Genomic DNA, 23594 nt, shown 5'->3' on the forward strand with positions numbered 1-23594 from the left:
GGAAAAGTCATTTTTTGCTACCATAAAATCTGGAGGTGGGTAGGTATTAAATGATTAACAAGTCCTTTTCAGTATGATAATTCTGTGTTTTCTAGCCACCTTCTCATAAACTTTAATTCATACTAACTCATGATATATCATGCATAAAATTCATATTACTTATAACAAATTACTTATAACATTTACAATTTCAAATACATTAAACTTCAAAGTTATTGGCTTATGATTACTTTGTTTATTTGCACATTTTTTCCCTAAAGAACATATTCACTCAGTTCAATGATAAAACTAAGAGAAATGTTTTATATATATAGTGTTGCTGATGCAAATGATAAAGTGTATAATTCTGTCAGAGACCTTACAAAATTTTGCTTTTAAAAAACTTAAATGATAATATTGGTCTCTGAGCAGAATTTAATTCCAGACCTTGCCTTTGCAAATCATGTTAAAACCACTGTAATATAAATGCTGTATTCTGATCAGTGAAGCCATTTTGGGGATATAAACTTCTGATGCCTTAGGAAGCATCACTATGAACAAAGCTAGTGGAGGTGATGGAATTCCAGTTGAGCTGTTTAAAATATTAAAAGATTATGCTGTGAAAGTGCTGCACTCAATATGCCAGCAAATTTGGAAAACTCAGCAGTGGCCACGGGACTGGAAGAGGTCAGTTTTCATTCCAATCCCAAAGAAAGGCAATGCCAAAGAATGCTCAATTACTGCACAATTGCACTCATCTCACATGCAAATAAAGTAATGCTCCAAATTCTCCAAGCCAGGCTTCAACAGTACGTGAACTGTGAACTTCCAGATGTTCAAGCTGGGTTTAGAAAAGGCAGAGGAACCAGAGATTGAATTGCCAACATCCGCTGGATCATCAAAAAAGCAAGAGAGTTCCAGAAAAACATCTACTTCTGCTTTATTGACTATGCCAAAGCCCTTGACTGTGTGGATCACAATAAACTCTTATGAAAAATTCTTCAAGAGATGGGAATACCAGAACACCTGACCTGCTTCTTGAGAAATCTGTATACAGGTCAGGAAGCAACAGTTGGAACTGGACATGGAACAACAGACTGGTTCCAAATAGGGAAAGGAATACGTCAAGGCTGTATATTGTCACCCTGCTTATTTAACTTATATGCAGAGTACATCATGCAAAATGCCAGGCTGGATGAAACAAAAGCTGGAATCAAGACTGCTGGGAGAAATATCAATAACCTCAGATATGCAGATGACACCACCCTTATGGCAGAAAGTGAAGAAGAACTAAGAGCCTCTTGATGAAAGTGAAAGAAGAGAGTGAAAAAGTTGGCTTAAAACTCATTCCGAAAACTAAGATCATGGCATCTGGTCCCATCATTTCATGGCAAATAGACTGAGAAACAATGGAAACAGTGACAGACTTTATTTTTGGGGGACTCCAAAATCACTGCAGATGGTGACTGCAGCCATGAAATTAAAAGACGCTTGCTCCTCAGAAGAAAAGTTATGACCAACCTAGATAGCATATTAAAAAGCAGAGACATTCCTTTGCCAACAAAGGTCTGTCTAGTCAAAGTTATGGTTTTTCCAGTAGTCATGTATGGATGTGAGAGTTGGACTATAAAGAAAGCTGAGCACTGAAGAATTGATGTTTTTGAACTGTGGTGTTGGAGAAGACTCTTGAGAGTCCCTTGGACTACAAGAAGATCCAACCAGTCTATCCTAAAGGAAATCAGTCCTGAATATTTGTTGGAAGGACTGATGCCGAAGCTGAAACTCCAATATTTGGCCACCTGATGGAAGAACTGACTCATTTGAAAATACCCTGATGCTGGGAAAGATTGAAGGCAGGAGGAGAAGAGGACGACAGAGGATGAGATGGTTGGATGGCATCACCGACTCAATGGACATGAGTTTGAGTAAATTCCAGGAGTTGGTGATGGAGAGGGAAGCCTGGCATGCTGCAGTCCATGGGGTAGCAAAGAGTTGGACACAACTGAGTGACTGAACTGAATTGAAAACTTCTGATATTTTAGCTTTTTTTCTTTTAAGTTGGTCAGATACTACTCCTTTGCTTCAGCAAGGATGCTTATAATCTGTGCCCAAACAAGGAAGAAAGAATGGAAGAAAAAAAAAATTTAAGTTATAGCATGTGTAAAACCATATCATCTTGAGTCTAAGAAAACAAGAAGATACTTAGAAAATGCTCCTTCCCTTTGCTTCCCTTTTTGCATATTTACATTTACCAGGTGCTTTTTGCTAATAATACAATGTAGTTGACAGCACAAACTTTGGAGCCAGACACCAGTTTTACAACCTTGCCCAAGCTGATTAATCTCACTGAGCCTTGAACATCAGTGGGGAAAAGACCCATCTCTTGTTTCTTGTCTGAAGATTGTAAGAAACTATATAAAACTATACATATACTATATAACTATATAAAACTATATATAGTATATAAAACTATGAAGCACATGTGATCATGGTAGCTCTCATGATTAGTCACAGGTACTAGGTACTAGGTACTTTATACCTTCTTTGCTATAGACTGTGAAATGGTTTATTATCCCCATTTTACAGACGTGAAAGGTGAAAAATCTCCATTTGCTTTATCCAGTACTTGAACCAAACCATGCTGTTTTTAGTTTATGAAAATGGTCTTTGTTATCTTTGTCTGTTCCCAGCCTGTCTGCTCTACTTAAAATAATCCTTTTGTCCTTCCTGGCTTTTGAAATTACCCTTTTATTCAATTTAAGCCAAGCTACCTCCCCTCATGAACTCTTCCCTCTTCCTCTCTGGACTCTGAAAAGGAAGCTCGCTTTCCTTCTTGCCTCCAAACTCCCATAACCCTTCTCTTTCCTTCCACGGTGAGTATGCCTAGGAACCTTATCTTCATGATCTCTGTGATCCCTGGAACACCCCACACCATGCATCCCACAACTCATCTGAGTTTTCATAAATAATAAATCAATCATTGATGATTCTCTTTCTCTTCTTTCAGGTGATCTTTGACTCGATTGTTTTGTTTGGGGGACTTTGAACATAAGCACTGAATGGAAGGGCTGAGTTAATGACAGTGTAATTTTTTTTTTTTAAGGAAATGAGTTGCTTTTATACAGTTTAAAACAATAGTGCTGCAGAAGAAGCACTGAATAATTCGGTTAAAAATTATTTTGCTTTTATTTTCATTTCAGGTTTTTCTAAGAAACATAACTGGTACTCATCTAGTGATAATATCCATTTTCCACTATGAATTAACCATTATTAATTTTCTGTTTAAAGTAGAGGTATTACGATTTCTGCAGAATCTGTGAAACTGACATCACAAAAGAAATATTCTGAGATTGTAGATGATGAGATGAAAGATGGTGGTGATGAATGATGATGAGATGAAAGATGAGATGAAAGATGGTGGGTAGTTATTATATTAGGCTTGGATGTATTTAAGGCAAATTAGGTATAAGAGAAAATTGGAAAGAACTACATTCTTGACTTCTGTGAGTACCAGGTGACACACAGCTGAGAGAAGGTCACTAACACTCCTCGTAAGCCAGAAACAATGTCAAGTACGCACTATTTGTGGTTTAACAACTTTGGTTTACAGTGGAAAAGCATATTTAGGATCAAGTTTGTTTTCCTGCTATGTTGAAAGAAAATGCAGGAAACTACAGATTACTATATATTCATAAAACAGCTCTTGCCTCCCTAAACAAAAATAAAGTATTTCATAAGTAAGAACAAGAATTTCTGTTCTGAGTTTGAGGTTTATTATGGCTTCTTTTTACTTACTACATCCGACTGAAGACTAACAGGATATTGAGTAACAGTGTGGGGTAACTCACATTATAAACGGTCTGGGTAACAAGGGCAGTTACTAGTTGGGTGTCTTCTACATCCAGGAAGCAGGGACAGCTTACCATTTATTTATTGTAACATGTTGTTTAGTCACTAAGTCGTGTCCAACTCTTTGCGACCCCATGGACTATAGCCTGTCAGGCTCCTCTGTCCATGGGATTTTCCAGGCAAGAATATTGGAAGGGGTTGCAATTTCCTTCTCCAGGGGGATCTTCCTGACCCAGGGAAGACTGTGGCAGGATAGAGTTGAACCTGCATCTCCTCTTTGGCTGGCACATTCCTTACCACTGAGGCACCAGGGGGCTTATGGAAAATTTAGCATTAAATTGATTATCCCTTCATTGTAAATAATTATGTGTCAAGGAGTTTGTGTGTTTGATTCTTTTTTCCTAAAGGAACTTGTGGAGTACTACAAGCATCATTCTCTTAAAGAAGGATTCAGAACCTTGGATACAACTCTGCAGTTTCCATACAAGGAGCCAGAACATTCAACTGGACAGAGGGGTAACAGAGCAGGCATCAGCTGTGAGTATTGTAATTTAGAATACAATTTGCTGACACCTAAGGATTGAAGGCATGATAACATTAAACATCTTCATTCCAAATTTTGAAACAGAACCAGTTTATACGTTGATGAATTTAACAAGAAATTTTTTTTCCAGAGCAAAGTAGAATCAGATGGACCAGCAGGTTTATGAACATGCCTAGATTTAGTTCTTTGTGCCAAATTAAAAATGATGTTTGTGTCAAATCCATCAGAAATGAAGGGTATGTTAATATGTAAGTTTTGTGCTTTTCCATGACTTTTATATTAGTCAAACTTTTTTTTAACTGACACATGTTTATGGTCACAATCCTGTTTGATTAACAGGATTTAAGCAAGATTGTGCACAGTTCTCTCATCTAACCTCGCACCCCAAGTCTGCTTGTTAATTCCAGTTCAATGATTATTTTTGGAACTTTGAAGTAACTAAAAGCATGTTTCCTCTGATTTCAATATTTAAAGGTATATATTAGGCACTTTTGGAATGAGCACTGTGCCACACATAATCACAGAGATTAGCATACAAACCAAAAGCATATTATAATTTTTAAATTTAATTGAAGGAAAATTGCTCTAATGGTGGTGTGTCGGTTTCTGTCACACAACAATGCTAATCAGCCATAATTATACATATGTCCCCTATTATAATTTGAATGTGAGTTCAAGTCAAAAACTTTTCTCATCATCATTTAATGTCATATAATCTTCCTGTTAGTAGATACAGTGTATAAAGAGAACACTGTGATGAAAAAATGCTGTGAATAAACTGATTTCATTCCCTTATTTTAATAGCATTTAAAAATTATTAATAAAACTGTTTTAGAGAAAAAGGAACACAGTTTTATTGCCCTCAGAATGTTTAGCCTAATCAAAAGGAGAATATCTAGAGTGAAAAAGAATTTGTGTCAGGTAATATAATTTTACCTTTTTCCCCCTAAAAGCAGAAACTGAAAGGGTAACAAATAATGCTCAGGGCACTAACACCACCAGTAAAATTTCATAGCACTTCCATAAAGTAAATATACAAGTAATTTGTCACATCAGCTGACAGGTTTTTTAATTTGAATAACTTAATAGCTGTTCTCTTCACAGCGATCAGTGATAAATGAACGGGCTTGTCCAATGAGAGTAGTCAGAGCACACTTGTTTGCTGAAACTGGAAACATATTAAACTTTATCTTTCTATGCTTTTAGCCCTCTGTTACCCAATTATCTTAAACACTCATATAGGCCATAATTTTTGCTAATTCAAAAGTGGAACTTTCCCTCAAAAAACAAACAAACTTTCTACAAAATCCCTTACAAATTTACCAGGGTTGTTACATTTTCCCCACATGGAAAGTATAATTTTCAGTTCTTTTAGTGTGCCTTCCCAGTAGCAGAAGAAGATAAAAGTTGCCAAGGAGGTGAGCTACACTACAAATCCTGTTTGAGTTGCTCACTTGGTTTAGAACATCCAGGTGAGAGGGGCTGGCCGTCAGACAAAGGACTGGCATTTCCTGTGCTTCACACGTGTAGATGCTCAGAGAATAGTGTTCAACTGCAAATGAAGCTGCCTAGTTTAAATTTTTGTATAGTGTTTAACCAAATATGTAATGCTCAAATGTGTTCAGTCACTAGGGATGGAGATACAGACTCTTCTTCTCTTTTAAAGCATATCCAACTGCATGATTTTGAACATCCATGCCAGCCACAGGAAGATTTTGAGAGCCATGAATTCAAACATCGTAAGCCCCATGTTTTTAAGACTCTGGCAAGTCATGATATAAGAACCCTTTTATAATTGAGAAGTAAAAGAAAATCATTCATTTAAAATTTAATCTTTGTTATAGCTAGCCTTTGTTCACCTATTATTCAGTTATTCATTCCTTCAACATATAATTATCTAACACAGACAAGGCCGTGTTCTAGGTATGGGGAATAGTAGTTGAGAATACAAAGTCCCTGACTTTATGGAGCTTATACTTTAATGAGGATGCTCTGACAAGTCTGGTTAGGAGTCTGTTTCTATATACGATGAGCAGCAAAGATCTCCCAAAGTGACCAGAAAGAAGTGAGGGTGTGAGTTGGTGCGTCAGTCAGCAATAATTTCTTGATGGTCTCCAAGATCTTACACTCCAGGATTATTCAGTTGTTACCACAGAGCAGGATTATAATCTTAGATTTATAAATATAAATATATTTATATTTATATTATTTATATTATATGTTTTATTTGCTTGCTAACTTTGTATGGAGTGAGAACACTAAGATCATTCTGAGGATTAAATGAGGTGCTGTGCATAAAGCATTGAGCAGACTGCCGATAACATGGTAAGCACACAGCAGAAGTCAGCTGAGCTGCTACCGATTCTACCACTTCTATGGCTGCTGCTAGTCCTACTAGTACTAGTCCCTCCTCTTCTAACGCAGCAAACATTTTCCTGCATTTCTAATAGCTGAATTACTAGTTTTAACTCATAGCAACTTACATCTTTGTTTTATGATTTTTTAAAATATCCCTTGCTCATTTGATGCCAAGTCCTGATTAAAGGTTGACTCTTAATTAAAGCATTGCTTCTGTTTTTATGCATGTGCCTCTCAAGAAGTAGTAAAGAGGAAACTCTACATACTCTGTATAGAAGGTTTGTGTAGGATGTCTTTAGAGTCATTACCTCTGGTTCATAGCTTTGGGTGTACTGCTAAATATCATCTCAGAATAATTTTTATGAAGAAGCAGTAAATACTAGGGGACATTGGCTTGGACAGGGCATGGTGTCTCCATTCCTTCTGAGTAACAGAGAAAGCCAGGCAGACAAGCCAAAGACAAGAACCACCTGTGTTCTGGGTAAGATTGGAGTTCCAGCTCCCGATGCCTGCTATTTATTATTATTTTTCTCTTAAGTACATAGTCAGCTTGGAAAAGAAAGACCCAGGGCACTGTAGAAGAGGCTGCTTGCTTGTGTATTAGTCTAGGTTAGAATGCATGCGTGTGTACTAAGTTGCTCCAGTCATACCTGACGCTTTGCAACCCTATGGACTATAGCCCTCCAGGCTCCTCTGTCCATGGGATTTTTCAAGCAAGAATACTAGAGTGGGTTGCCATGCCCTCTCTGGGGGATTTTCCCAACCCACGCATCAAACTCATGTCTCTTATTTCTCCTACATTGGCAGCCACGTTCTTTATCTTAGAGCCCCTAGGTTAGAATGTTCTTAGGCAAATTAAAAACTATTCTCAAATGTGTAAAATATGGTAAGATTATGACAGGCCTATCTCATGTAATTTCAAAATAAACATATATAAAGATACTACTTAGATTTAAACAGATATCCAGAGTATTGAACAAGAAGCATACAGCATTTCTAGGTGAGGAGCCCATTGTAAGCAATGCTCTGTCCGAGGACTGTGAGACTGTTTTTGCCTTTGCAATGACTTGAGTGTTTCCACTAGAGATGGAGAGAGGGAGGAGAGAACAGAGAGAACTCAGGCACAGGAGTGAGCTCTTGTGCTTCCCTAGAGACTGCGGTGGCCCCGTGGAAGATGTTCTGCCCTATCCTGTGGATCTCTGTAAGAATCTCATTACTTTCCAAAAATGGTCACAGAAAAACTGCCTTAGACTGCCGCAGGTATAGCCTTAGGGCTTGTATATTTGAAGGGCACCGAGTTGACTTTTGCCTTTCCTGCTCTACAGTGAGCACTTAATTATTTTCAGGGCTGCTACTGAGTAAGCTGTCTGACCTTAGGCAACTCACTTAGCCTGTCTGGGCCCCAGCTTTCTTGTCTGATGAATAAGGAATGAGATTAGATATTTTATTATGTTCTTTCAAAAGCAGCTCCTGTTTCTTTCTTTGTACACGTGAGAAAAGGAGGTAAGGTAGAATGGTAATGGACCATTATACTTGGGAAAGTTGCACAACTAGCTATTTCGTAACTTATTAATAGACCTTAGGTATTTTCTCAAGTAAATGGAAAATTAGTTGGGCCACAGAGTTGGTTAATGTTTAAAAAAAATTGTTGGTTACCACTATATTTACATGCTCTCAAAATTTCTCATCACAAGAACTTGTTAATTACAAAAGGGACAGTAGAAAAACCATAAAAGTGATCAAAATTAGCATCACCAATGATGGGACAACTTGATATCATGTACCTCCTAATGTGATGCTCTGAGAAGGCTGCAACACCACTTTGGTGGTATTCCTGCCCCCCCAGGGTCCATGGTTGGAATCTAATCATGAGGAAATATCAGACAAACCCAAATTCAATGACATTCTACAAAATAATTGGCCTCTACTCTTCAAAAATATTGGTGTCATGAAAGACAGAGAAAGAGTGCAGAATTGTTTTAGATTGAAAGAGACTAACGAAACATGACAGCTAGACACAACAGGTTGAATCTTGTACCCGGAATTATTTTCCTTTCTTTTTTCCTATAAAGGACACATATGGGACAATTCACACATTTTGAATGTTTCTAGATTAGTAATTTTTTGTTTTTGATAAGTGTACTGTTAATGTGTAAGAGAAGAAAATCCCTTTGACTTTAGGAAGGACAGGCTGAAATGGTCTTCCCCAGTGACTCAGCAGGTAAAGAATTCGCCTGCCGATGCAGGAGACTCAAGAGACGTGGATTCAATCCCTGAGTTCGGAAGATCTCCTGGAGAAGGAAATGGCAACCAACTCCAGTATTCTTGCCTGGGAAATCCCATGGACAGAGGAGCCTTGCTAAAAGAGTCGGACAGGACTCAGCAGTTAAACAACAACAGTGAAATATTTAGAGATAAAAGGCATTACGTCTGGAACATACTATAAAATAGTTTAGGAAAACTAAAGAGCTTGATAAAACAAAGGTAAAATATTAACATCTGAGGAGTTTGAGTGAAAAAAATATTAGACTTCTTTGTACTATTCTTGCCGTTTTTACATCTGAATTATTTCAGAAGTAATAAAATTTAGAGATGGTGCCTTTAGCTGAAGAGAACTAACAGAATTGGAGGAAAATGTCAGCATTCTCCTCTTCCGCCTGCTCCAGGAGCAGGGGGAGTTTGGTGCACTGATTTTAGGATGTGTAGAGTACTGAGTACATTGTACTTGAAACCATCTCTTCTTTACCTGTGACCATATTGTATTTACTTATTCATTCATTTGTTCTTTTAGTCAACAAATATTTATTCAACACTATGTGCCAAGTTCTGTTCTGGATGCTAAATATAATAGTAAATAAGATGGACAGTGCTGCTGCTAAGTCGCTTCAGTCGTGTCTGACTCTGTGCAACACCATGGACTATAGCCCCGCCTGGCTCCTGTGTCCTTGGGATTCTCCAGCCAAGAATACTGGAGTGGGTTGCCATGGCCTCCCTCCAGGGGATCTTCCTGACCCAGGGATTGAACCTGTGTCTCTCTAAGTCTCCTGCATTGGCAAATGGGTTCTTTACCATTAGTGCCACTGAACAAACGTAAAACAAATAACTTCGTGTGTGTGTTAGTGGCTCAGTTGTGTCTTACCCTCTGAGACACCATTAACTAGCCTGCCAGGCTCCTCTGCCCATGAAATTCTGCAGGCAAGAATACTGGAGTGGGTTGCCATTCTTTTCTCCAAGGGATCTTCCCTACCAAGGGATCAAACCCCAGTCTCCCAGCATTGCAGGCAGGTCCTTCACCATCTGAGCCACCAAATTCTCCTAAGTCTTGTGCACAGGTGAAAGGGTATGGCAAGAAGACCTGTTTAACCTGGACAGTCAGGGAAGGACATTTTGAAGAAGTGGCATCTAGGTGAAATATACAAGATCTACAGACAATTGGCAGGGTGTGGGTTAGTGAAGGGTAGGGAAACACCAGAGTAAAGAAGCAGTTTGTGTGAAGGACATTAACAGGAAATAACGTGACACATTTAAAGAATTAGAAGGGGACCAAATGTTTAGAACATAGTGAGTGGATTCTAATATGTACAATGGAAATGTAATGGAGCATTATACGCAGAAAATGATATGAACTGATTTACATTGTTTTGAAAGATCACTGCCTACTCTGTGAGAATGGCTTGGAGAGAGGCATGGACACAAGAAAGGAGTGAGGAAAATTCCGCAGATGTCCAGGGGAGAGATGATGGAGGTTTGGACACAAGTTGAATAAAGACAGTAGAGCAAGACGATGGGCTGATTTAGATATAATCTGGAGATTGAATTGACTGGATAAAGGAATTGAGGTAGAAATAGTACATGTGTGATATACAAGTATCTGCCTTAGATGACCCAAATGGTGAAACAATGGCCTGATCAAGAAACAAAGGGGATATAACACATACAAAGGAGAAGGTAATATATTCAATTTTGCACAGATTTTTAGTATCTGTGCATACTCAGTGGTTCAGTAGGCAGCTGATACTAAGAAGAGTGGTTGGGGTTGAAGATAACAGTTTTATGAATCATTCATACTTCATTTCACAGTTTCCAAAGAATATATATTAATAGTATTGTTTTTATATAGGTTTAGCAATTTCTTCAAGTGTATTGCTCCCCGAAGCCTTGGAAACCAGGCTCCTTTGCTTCTTATTCTCAAATTGTACTTTGCACAGCACCTCTCATAAAACACCTATTTAGGAAGGGCTAAATGAGTGAAGTAACAGCCTAAGGTCTTTGGGAAACATAGCAGGTATTAAAGCACTATGTTATTTGGGGAAAAAAGGGAAAGATGAGTGGGTTTGAAAACAAATATAGAACAGCTTGATCGTTTTGAAGCTATGACAAATCTTATAGCAATTCTTCAAAAATTGACAAAGGCTTCCTGGGTCTTTGGGACTGTCCAAGTGACCTTGCAGGAAAAAGTAAAAGCCAGAGCCAAGCCTGTTTCTTCCTAGTGCAGTTACCTCTGTGATTCTATTGGCCATCTGAGAAGGTACTTAAACTTCATCTTAGCCAGTGTTTTAGAAACTTGGAGAATTTGTATCATTCATATTTATTTAACTCACTGTAACATAACTTGCTTAGTCCTAAAATTCTTTAAATATCCTGATAATATCTTAGCCTATTTATTAGCTTTGTCACAGTGTTAATAGTGGATAATATTTATCTCCTTTATACAAACTTGTCAAACATTCACTGAGTTTTTTAATTCTTGCCCTTGTAGTTCAACATACCCATATTTATCCACTCACATTCTGATCTCCTAATTTCATCCTCAGTCTTTCATCTTCTTTTTCCTTGGTCATTTGGGATATGACTTTGATTTAATCTAATTTTATGCTGGTAATTTAAATATTTGTTTTAATCTCATAAAATAGCTTCCTGAACTGCCATAAAAATTATCGTAAATTGAGGGGATTAATATCAACAGAAATTTACTCTTATTGTTTTGGAGGCCACAAGTCTGAAATCAAAATGTTGGCAGTGTTGGTTCCTGCTGGAGTCTCTGAGGGACAATTCACTGCATGCCTCCCTTCCAGTTTCTGGATGGCTGCTGGCAGTCCTTGGTGTCCCTTGGCTTATAGACATCACTCCCAATCTCTGCCTTGTCTTCACATCACTTTTTCCTCTGTGTGTCATCTCCCTTTCTCTTCTTTTATATAGAAACTTATTTCATTTACAGCTCATCCTAACACAGGATGATTTCATCTTGAGATCCTTAACTTATATCTGCAAAAACCTATTTTCCGAATAAGATCACATTCACAGATTTTAGGTGGACATAACTTTTGCAGGGATTGAGGGCAGTGGAGGGATGAGGGATGGGTGGGGGTGAGGCACCCTTCAACTCACTATAATTTCAAGTACTAATTTTAAAGTTTTCTCCAAATTTTTCCATCCTTCTTTTTTTTGTTGTTGGAGTTATCAGAAGACTGTGCATTGTTAGGGTAGACAGGTAGCCAATGGATAGGGAATTAGAAGGGAAACATTACCTTAACACAGCAAAGTGTATTCAATGGCTTGTAACTTTCCTACAGTGAAATGCATGGTCTTCCTGAGAGAGGGTACTTCTAGCCAATGAAAGTTTCCCCAATAACCTACATGAGTGATTGTCTGAAATATTATAAAATATTCTTGATACAGTATAAGAACTTAGTAATTCTGATATTTAATAATTTAATTTTTAACAATACTATGTTATTCAAACACCTTTCACATATATTAATGTCTCCAACCTAGTGTTTCATGAACTGCCAGCCCCATGAGAAGCATCCAGGGAAGGTTTCATTGGTTAAATAAATGTACCAGAAGTGCTGCTTATATGATATAGCAAAGTGACAAATTTCCCTAGTTTATCTCATCCTGCAACTCTGTCTCATAGTGTCTCAACATATGTAATGTTTGCATTATGTGCTTTAAGAGAGTTAAACATGTGATGTACTTAGAACAATGTCTGGCACATGGGAAGTGAAAAATACACACTTTTTTCCTGGGCTAAGGTGGTTCTAACATATTGCTCACAATTTTTATATTCTTTTCCTTAGGATGTCTATCACATCCACAGAATTTACTGTTCTTGGGGCAACTGATCAACTACAGCAGCACATCTTCATTATTAGGTCATATTGGGCTTCCCTTTTTTATTTACTTATATCAGGAGCTTTACTAGCTACTGTAAGGCATTTTTATCCTGAACCTGATAGCTTTAACAGTTCGTAGCCAGGACCCAGGGGGTCACTTCACAAATCTATAGCTTATAGACTGAAATTGTACAGATACAAGTAACCTCACTCAATGCTATCTTTTTTCATGTTTCACAAAGCAGTCTATATGTTTTAACATGTCTCATTTTGTATACTGTTCTTGCTATAAACCTTATTTTCTAAAGTTAAAACTGCTCTCAGTATGTGTAATGCTGCCTATGACTGTGGTATCCTCATGTGGCAGCCTGACCCAAGGCTTTAGTTTTTCTAGTCTCTCTCTCCTCTAAAGCAAACGTAAACTGAGAAGAATTCCTTTCTTTTTTTTTCCCCCTCGCTAAAACTTGGACTAAGCTCCTAGCTTTGAGAACAATGCTGAGAGCTCTTTTTTGCCTCATATATACCACCAGTGTCCAGCTTTCTTTCCCTGCTGAATTCTAGATCCGCATAAGGGACCAGGTATTAACTCTGCAACTCTCACCTTTCCTAATAGCATGAGAAGTTGAATACAAACTTGGTCAAGGTTTCATTTTATTCACAGCTTTAAGAAATCAGTATTTTAAGAATCCACTTGCACCAGACACTCTACCACACATACCCCTTGGGTGTTACATGCTAGCTTAACAGCTGAACAACAGACAGGAATGCAGGGGGATTCCAGGATTGGGGCTTCTCAGACTTCACATCAACCCTGGTAGAGGCTGTTTAAAGCAAATATCTTTTGTGACATTTCTGAGAGGTCATCTTCAGGTTTCACTTATACTCAGGTGACTTTATGTCCACAACTACACAAAGCACCTAATTATTTTTTGAAAAAAATTTTTAAAATGCTTATTTTGTTCCAGAAACTTGATTTATTATAGCTGTTTACCATCATTAGTTATCTCTTTGACTCTTGAAACCCTATGGACTTTAGCCCTCCAGGCTCCTCTGCCCGTGGAATTCTCCAGGCAAGAACACTGGAGTGGGTTGTCATGCCCTCCTCCAGAGCCCTCCTTCCTGACCCAGAGATCGACCTTGTGTCTCCTGCATTAGCACACGTATTCTTCACCACTAGTGCCACGTGGGAAGCCTGCCTCTTCAAAGCTACTCAAAGTTAAATATACTATATACACACTCTACCATGGAAACCTTTCACATGATGTGTTTTGTTTCCTTCCTTGCTGTATTTCTTTTTCAATAAACCACTCAGATTTATCAATCCCTTGTCATATATGTGGTTGCCAAATCTGTCACCATCCTGGTCACCCTGCTATAAACACACTCAAATTTTTAAGAGTTGAGCACAAGCATTTCAGGATTGGCTAACTTGCTCATTCAAATCTTTTCCTATTCAGAGCTCTGTCTTTCTATCCAAAGCTCCATCTTTCCCAGTTAATTTTCCCTCTTTTTCTTCATCGTTCTTCCTTATAGGGAAGTTCTCCAAGAACTTCTTTCCTCATCTCTTCTTTAGTTATTACAGTCTCACCAATAATCCCCACAGGTCCCCACATTCATTCATTCGACAGATCTTAACACATATATATGGAATCTAGAAAAACAGTACTGATGAACCTATTTTCAGGACAGGAATAGACACAGACGTAGAGGACAGACTTGTGGATGTAGCGTGGGAAGAAGAGGATGGGACAAATTTGAGAGAATAGCCCTGACATATATACACTATCACATGTAAAATAGATAGCTGGTAGAAAGCTGCTGTAGAGCAAGGGGACTCAGCCTGGTGCTCTGTAACACCAGGGGTGGTGTTAACACTAGAGGGGTGGGACGTGGGGGTGGGGTGGGCGGAAGACTTACGAGAGAGGGGACATCTGTATACTTACGGCTGATTCATGTTGTTGCATGGCAGAAACCAGCACAACGTTTTAAGCAGTTATCCTCCAGTTAAAAATAAGTTAAAAAAAAAAAAACATATTTATTGAGGGCCTACTGCAGGATAAGTATTGTTCAAATTACTAGGGATACACAGCAATGAGGAAAAAAAAAAAAAAAGACAAGTCTGTGCCTTTCTGGAACTCACATGTAGTGGGGACAGTGGATAATAGATAAAAATAAATTATACAGTGAACTAGAAAAAAGGCCAAAAAGGCAAAATGGCTATCTGAAGAGGCCTTACAAATAGCTGTGAAAAGAAGGGAAGAGAAAGGCAGAGGAGAACAGGAAAGATATACCCATCTCAATGCAGAGTTTCAAAGAATAGCAAGGAGAGATAAGAAAGCCTTCCTAAGTGATCAGTGCAAAGAAATAGAGGAAAACAATAGAATGGGAAAGACTAGAGATCTCTTCAAGAAAATTAGCAATACCAAGGGAACTTTTCATGCAAAGATGGGCTCAATAAAGGACAGAAATGGTAGAGACCTAAGAGAAGCAGAAGATATTAGGAAGAGGTGGCAAGAATACACAAAAGAACTATACAAAAAAGATCTTCATGACCCAGATAACCATGATGGTGTGATCACTGACCTAGGGCCAGACATCCTGGAATGTGAAGTCAAATGGGCCTTAGGAAGCATCACTACAAACAAAGCTAGTGGAGGTGATGGAATTCCAGATGAGCTATTTCAAATCCTAAAAGATGATGCTGTGAAAGTGCTGCACTCAATATGTCAGCAAATCTGGAAACTCAGCAGTGGCCACAGGACTGGAAAAGGTCAGTTTTCATTCCAATCCCAAAGAAAGGCAATGCCAAAGAATGCTCAAACTACCACACAATTGCACTCAGCTCATACACTAGCAAAGTAATGCCCCACATTCTCCAATATAAACTTCAACAGTGCATGAACCAAGAACTTCCAGATGTCAAGCTGGATTTAGAAAAGGCAAAGGAACCAGAGATCAAATTGCCAACATCCACTGGATCATAGAAAAAGCCAGAGAATTCCAGAAAAACATCTTCTACTGCTTTACTGACTACACCAAAGTCTTTGACTGTGGGGATCACCATAAACTGTGGAAAACTGTGAAAAAGATGGGAATACCAGATCACCTGACCTGCCTCTTGAGAAATCTGTATGTAGGTCAAGAAGCAACAGTTAGAACAGGACATGGAACAACAGAATGGTTCCAAATTGGGAAAGGAGTATGTCAAGGCTGTATATTGTCACCATGCTTGTTTAACTTATATGCAGAGTACATCACGCTGTGCTGGATGAACTGCAAGCTGGAATCAGAACTGCCGGGAGAAATATCAATAACCTTAGGTATGCACATGACACTATGCTTATGGCAGAAAGCAAAGAGGAACCAAAGAGCCTCTTGATGAAAATGAAAAAGGAGAGAGAAAAAGCTGGCTTAAAACTCAACTTTCAAAAAACAAAGGTCACGGCATACAGCCTCATCACTTCTCGCAAGTAGATGGGGAAACAGTGGTAATAGTTATAGACTTAATTTTCATGGGCTCCAAAATCACTGCAGATGGAGACTTCAGCCATGAAATTAAAAGACATGTGCTTCTTGGAAGAAAAGCTATGATGAACGTAGACAGCATATGAAAAAGCAGAGACATCACTTTGCCGACGAAGTGTCTGTCTAGTCAAAGCTAAGGTTTTTCCAGTACTCGTGTATGGATGTGGAGAAGGCAATGGCAACCCATTCCAGTACTCTTACCTGGAAAATCCCATGGATGGAGGAGCCTGGTAGGCTGCAGTCCATGGGGTCGCTAGGAGTCGAACATGACTGAGCGACTTCACTTTTCCTTTTCACTTTCATGCATTGGAGAAGGAAATGGCAACCCACTCTAGTATTCTTGCCTGGAGAATCCCAGGGATGGGAGGAGCCTGGTGGGCTGCTGTCTATGGGGTAGCACAGAGTCAGACACGATTGAAACAATTTAGCAGCAGCAGCAGCATGTATGGATGTGAGAGTTGGACTATAAAGAAAGCTGAGCACTGCAGAATTGATGCTTTTGAACTGTGGTGTTGGAGAAGACTTTTGAGAGTCCCTTGGACTGCAAGGAGATCAAACCAGTCAATCCTAAAAAGAAATCAGTCCTGAATATTCATTGGAAGGGCTGATGTTGAGGCTGAAGTTCCAATACTTTGGCCACCTGATGCGAAGAACTGACTCATTGGAAAGGACCCTGATGCTGGGAAAGGTTGAAGGCAGAAGGAGAAGGGGATGACAGAGGATGAGATGGTTGGATGGCATCACCAACTTGATGGGCATGAGTTTGAGCAAGCTCCAGGAGTTGGTGATGGACAGGGAAGCCTGGTGTGCTGCAGCCTATAGGGTTGCAAAGAGTCAGACAGGACTGAGTGACTGAACTGAACTGATACTAGAAGTTGGTGGGTGTCCTGGAAAATTAATTTAACAGTATAATGCTACTCAGGGGTTCTGCGAGTGGTTTATGATTTTAACTGAGGTGGTCAGGTGATGAACAAAACTAGAGATTTGTTTTTCTTCCTTTTGGTTGTTTAGTAGAGAACTCGTTCAGCAGTTTTGAATTTTCTTCATAGTATAACAGGCTAATATCAGCTGCTGGCTTCACAAGCTCCCCTTCCTAACAAGGTCACTTGGATGACCAGTGCTGTAGTCTCTTGGGCTGCTGTAACAAAATACCATAGACCAAGTGTCTTATAAACGCTAGAAATGTATGGCTCATGCTTCTGGTATGTTGGGAAGTTCAAGGTGAAGGTGCTGACAGATTTGGTATCTGGTAATGACCTGCTCTCTGGTTCACAGAAGGTGCTGTGTGTCCTCAGTTGGAAAGGAATGAGGAAGGTCTGTGGGATTGCTTTTATAAGAGCACTAATCACATTCATGTGCGCTTCATTCTCATGATCTAAGCACTTCCGCAAAGCCTGAGTTCCTAGCACCATCACATGAGGCATTAAGTTTCAACATATGAATCTGGGGGATGTGAGGGGGTCACAAATATCTGGTCCATAGTAAAAAGGGAGTTTCTACTATTATAAACTTACATAAATACCCTAATGCATCTGAAGAGCAGGCTACTGAACTTTGACCATGCTATGGGCAGAGCTTCCAGGCTCATCCTCAGCAGTAGGACAGTGGGAATTGAGGGACTGTGTGCCCTCTAACTACTTCTTTGCTTGTATATCACTCCCCACCCCACCCTCCGCAATAACCTCAGGTTTTTCTCTGTACCACATGCCACAACTGGTATGTGTCCATGGCTCTTTTATGGGGCATTGGGGTAGGCCTCATTGTGAAAGTAACTGTTGAATAAAAACTCAAGGAAACGCACAGAAGAGCTAGTGCAAAGGCAGGCACACTCATGAGGTGTGCAATGTGAACAGAGCAGCAGGGATGGAGACAGAGAACAGATCAGCCTACATGCAGCTGTGGATGACTTTAGCTTTTACTCTGGAAGAAATGGGAAGTCATTGGAAGGATTTAAACAGAGGGGAAACATGGTCTGGCTGTAATAGGATTGTTCTAGGGAGCCTGGCTGGCTATAGTCCATAGGATCGACAAGAATAGACTGAACACATGAGCGCAGCAACAGTGTAGAAACAGGAAGGACAATCAGGAGGCTTATGCAGCAATTCGGCAGCCTGGACCAACACGCAGCCAGACAGGTGATATACTGGGTTGGCTAAAATGTTCATTCAGGTTTTTCTATAATATCGTATTATAGAATGAACTTTTTGGCCAACCCAATATTATGACGGTGACCCAGCGGGACATTCTGACACATCAGATGTGAGATAGAATAGCAAGAGAATATTCTAAGATGACTGTAAGATTTTGGGCTTAAGCAACTGGAAGATTGTAGATTTTTTTTTTTTAGGGAAGTACTCAAATGGAGCCTAAATTCTACTCACAGCACTATCTAAGATGAGTGACTTCTGTATCTCAGTATCAACTCTCTCTCTTCACTAATTTGTAAGCTCTTTTGAAGTCTGATGTTCTGTCTTTAAGAGTAAAAAAAAAAAAAGTAAGGATTTAGAACAAAGTTCACATCTTGGTAAACTGGATGCCTATAAATAATCTGAAGTCCTCTAAAATGTCAAATAATCTCATTTTCCATAACAATAAGGCCTTATTATACTCGGTTTTTCTCATTAATGGCTTTATATATTTAGATTGTGCAGGACTGAATACTGAGTAGCTGTTTATATTCACAATAAGTCTACATATTCCTTGTCATATCTTTGAATTTTAGGTTAGAGGAGATTTGTCCATTTACCAGATGTTAGCATTCAATTAAATAAAACCAATATTATATATAGTGAAGAGAGAGAGTTGATACTGAGATACAGAAATCACTAGTCTTAGTGCTGTGAGTAGAATTTAGGCTCCATTTGAGTACTTTCCTAAAAAAAAAAAAAATCCAATCTTCCAGTTGCTTAAGCCAAAAACCTTACAGTCATCTTAGAATATTCTCTTGCTATTCTATCTCACATCTGATGTGTCAGAATGTCCTGCTGGGTCACCATCATAATTCAACCAATCTGAATTCGCTTCTTCAGTGACAATATATAAAATACACAATAAACCCTGTGTATTTGAGAGAAATTAGGGGAACAGATATTTGATACTATGTCTAAGAATGTTGCTGCAAGTCTAAGAAGACATGACTAGGTTCCAAAATAAAACTAGGTTAAGGATCACAAATTTAAATTAAACATTCATTAAATTCTCAACATGTTCTCTGTTGCTAGGCCATCTGTAGATGATCCTGGTAAAAGGAATTCCTGAATCCTTCATAGTGAGTCCACACAGGAACACAGTTCTTCAGGAAAATCTCTAGGCCATTACTGGGCCCAAACTCAGGGACAACTGTATTGATGATGGTACCATTGGTACAACTGTCTGATATTTTTTACTGATAACATTTTTTTTTAACATAAATGAGTGTGAATACCTGTGGTTGTTACAACTAAAGGCTCAGGATTAGGTAATTTCTGCCCCAGAGAATAATTACCAAATGCTTAACCTCATCTTCAGTTATACAAATGATGGATAATTAAGTGGTAGTTCAAAAATACTTTGATTTGATATCAATACCTTAAGGACAAGTGTTGATTGAGCTTGGTCTCTGCAGTGTACAAATTTCAAATGTTATTGAAAACTGAGTGGATTTTCATTTGCTCATGAACATGAATAGCCTAATCAAGGCAGAACATAACATTTTAAAGCAATGCTAAGTTAACCTTGACAACAGAAATATGTGTGTCGATACCAGTTCACTAGTACTTTTTATTCTACTGCGAACATTGTGTTCCTTTTTTAACTGACATACTTCTGTGGCTCTGTCCTCTCAGTCAAGTCGCAGAACTAAATAATATTCAGTAGTTATTTGCCAGTCAGTTTATAATGGTTATCCCAATAGCTTCTGTTTCTGTTAGAAAATGTCAGCATTTCAAGTTTTAACTTGGAGGAGTTAATATTTGACTGTACTTTTAATAACTCCTAATGAGAACTATCAAGTCACTAGACTATGAGCCACTTACTTGCTAATGTTCCATAAACATTAGCCCATTTGAATACCAGGTATCATATGAAATTAACCAGAGGGACCTACCTGGCTGTGATGGTCTCTCTGAGCAACGTTCTCCATCTGTGCTAATAAGGAGTTGAAAGTATTTGAGGAAGGAGGCAAGTTAGGCCCTAACTAAGGCATGCTGTTTGCAAATGACTGTTTCAATGAAAAGGGTCTCAACATAGATTTAATATTATCTCTGTGGATACAGATATGAATAAAAATTCTTTCTCTTAAAAAGCTTCCTAGAATAAGGTGATGTACTAGCACCAGACTCCCTATAGAACTAGGTGGTGAATGAATTTTAGGCCAGGAAGTAAAAGGAATGGGAGGTTATAATCCCTCAATGTTCCCATTTGAATGTCACTGTTTCTGTTCCATTCCAGGATATGCACCTACCAATAATTTTTATATTAGCATCTTGGTACAATAATGTAGAAAACGTCTATCTGTATGTGTGTGTAGAAATAGGTGGATATAGTCTCTCTATGGGCATAAATGTTTTATAGGCTAAACCATTTCACAAAATATGTTTATCAAATACTTTATTCTGACATTGCTTACATCTAGATTTAAGTCCATACTTTCCTAGGGAGACACATTCTTTTACACTCTTATCTCCACAGGTGCCAGGCATTCAAATACTGTTTTGCCAGCTTACAAGAATTTAGGACCCAAAGGCAGTGAAAATTGATATGTAGAAAGACTGACAACAATAAGTCATGCTACAATGTGTAGAAAACTAGAAAGCATCTTACCAGGACTTACAATGTTTGGCTGAGAGCTACATGTTGGGATGTAAGAGGTTAATCAGTTTCTCTCCTGAGAGGATTCCTCGGGCCTATGGTATGGTTAATGCCATGAGACATACAGTATTTAATAGTTGTTCAGCATCTCAGAAAAAAATGATAGTTGCCGTAGGAATATCATTGATAGATTATGGCTCTCAGGGATCCTGGGCAACAAGACATGAACATATTTCATGTTCTTTCCTTTGTTTGTGCCAGTTTTTGTTGGGAGTCTTTGATCAGTTAAGTGAGCAAAGATGAGCTCAATGAATAGGAGGAGGAGCTATCTATATAAATTTGCGATTTAAGTACCATTTAGTTGTGTTTTCATTGATTTCTTATTTCTTCCTTCTAGAGTTAACTTATCTTTTGTTATCTTTGAGACTCTTGACTTGAATTACCTTCATTAGAAATTACGGGGAAATACCACTTCTTTTTATTACTCCATGGATAAATAGTCCCAGAGAGAGAATCAAGGATGGACACTTAGAAAACAGTTTGAGGAGCAAATTCTCCTCATTACAAGGAAGTAATGAGTAGAATGAAGAGTTCTCCCAAACGTGGGATAGGAATCTTGGCACCAGATTTTCTGCCAATAGTAGAGTTAGGGTGCCATTTTCCTCATTCAGTTAGAGATGGCATTCTTTCCTCTCTTTAATGATAGATATAACATTACCTCAAAAATCAAAGAAACCAGTTACATTGCATGGCAATACAAAGTCAGTTGCACAGATTATAAAATTAGTTGTATGGGCACATACTGCTACATTTAAAAAAAAAGTGTAACTTGGAACATGCAGTGGACTAGAAGAGAACCTTGATTATCAACAAGGATACACTTCCGGGTAGGTTAAATATGGGAGGCCACTTATGAAAAAAGTGTCATGCATGCATCAATTTATATATGAACCCAAGAATCACTGAACCCCTCCTTTCAGTTCCTCTGCGCAGTCTGTTTGGTTGGAATCTAAGCATCCCCTTAATGAGCTACTGCTATTCTTAGGTACAAGAGTATGTTAATAACCCAGATTCTTTCAAGTTCATCCTTAAGGTGAAGTCTGCCTTCTCAAGAACCAGGATGGTAGCTATCGCATTCCAGACAGCAGGGTAGAATAAAGAAGAAGAGAAGGGTGAAGGTGTGTGCCAGCTGCCTTCCCAGGAAAGATGCCTCATGATCAACTTTTGCTTACATCCCATCCCAGTAGCAAGAACTTAGTAATAGAGTCTCTGGGCAAACATAGCTCAACCAAATAACTTATTACATGGATCAAGGAGAGAATAAACATTGGGAGAAAGTTTACAATCACACTTCATTTTCTATTGCAATGGCACCTTGGCATCAGCAGGGAGAGTTTTAAAACTGTCTAAGGTGGTACCTGAAGCAGAGGGATAGATGCAGAGTAGGCAGCAGTGAAGAGCCTTGACTCGAGTCACACTGCCTAGGTTTGAATCTAGGTTGTTCTCAAATATGAAGAAGAAATATCATGGGTACCTTCCTCTGAGTTTTTGTGATAATTAAATGAATATAAAGCGCTGAGTATGCCATCTGATACTTTCAAACCATTTGATAATTTTAGCCCTGATTATTAAAAATAAAGTGAGAAGTTTTTGAGCATCTAAACACATAGATTATTTTCTGTACATTCCTACAACTGGGGGATATATTTACTCTCTTTTCCAGATATTTTATTTTTGGAAATAAGCTACCATGCACATGCTTGTTTGGAAAGTGAGGGTGGTTCATAACAAATTTTATGAGTGATTTTCTTGAACTTTCAATGGGTTCTGCATATTTCATTGATGCCACCCTATAGGCTCTTACTTCTTTATATCAGTTTTAATGTGAAGCATATTACATTAAGAATTTACATGATCCTCATCTTCACTGATGTGAGAAAGTAGGAATTGTGTACCACACCGAGAGAAGGCCATTCTTGGATGGAAGGGGTTCAATGACGGCAGCATGGAGGGGAATGCTGTGTTCACCTATAAAGGGATGGATCACTCTGAATTGCATTAATGTCGATCAAAATGTAAAAAATCTGGCCTGTTCTTCATCTAGAAATGGTAATAGACAAATGGGTGAAAATGAAGCTTGATATTTCAACTTTGATGTGACAATTTTCTTAAGATTATAGACAACGAAATAGCTGTGTCAAGATATGTTTTGCCAACACCTAAATGCTCTTTGCTTCTCTCTTTTTCTTTCCTTCTCTAAGCCCCTTCTTTGTTCTGTGGGTTTTCTTTTGTAACTCCACCAGACTACAGCTTTGTCCCCCCTTCTTCCACTCCTTTCTGGTCAGGTACTGCTTTACTGCTTTTATATGTCTTTTCAACTTGCTTTTGTTTGCAAGTATTTTGACTTCTGTGTATGGCTTCTCATATAGACACAT

General features: G+C 38.6%; 1 protein-coding gene across 1 annotated transcript in view; it reads left to right on the forward strand.

Annotated features, from left to right (window-relative positions):
* Positions 1–23594, forward strand: part of VAV3 (vav guanine nucleotide exchange factor 3) — a 414102-nt gene that overhangs the window by 385464 nt on the left and 5044 nt on the right. The window contains exon 25 of the mRNA XM_065907662.1: positions 4236–4365. Coding sequence (XP_065763734.1) covers positions 4236–4365 — 130 coding nt within the window. The remainder of the gene's footprint in view (positions 1–4235; positions 4366–23594) is intronic.

Source organism: Muntiacus reevesi, chromosome 1 (genome assembly GCF_963930625.1).
Source record: "Muntiacus reevesi chromosome 1, mMunRee1.1, whole genome shotgun sequence".
Taxonomy (NCBI): domain Eukaryota; kingdom Metazoa; phylum Chordata; class Mammalia; order Artiodactyla; family Cervidae; genus Muntiacus; species Muntiacus reevesi.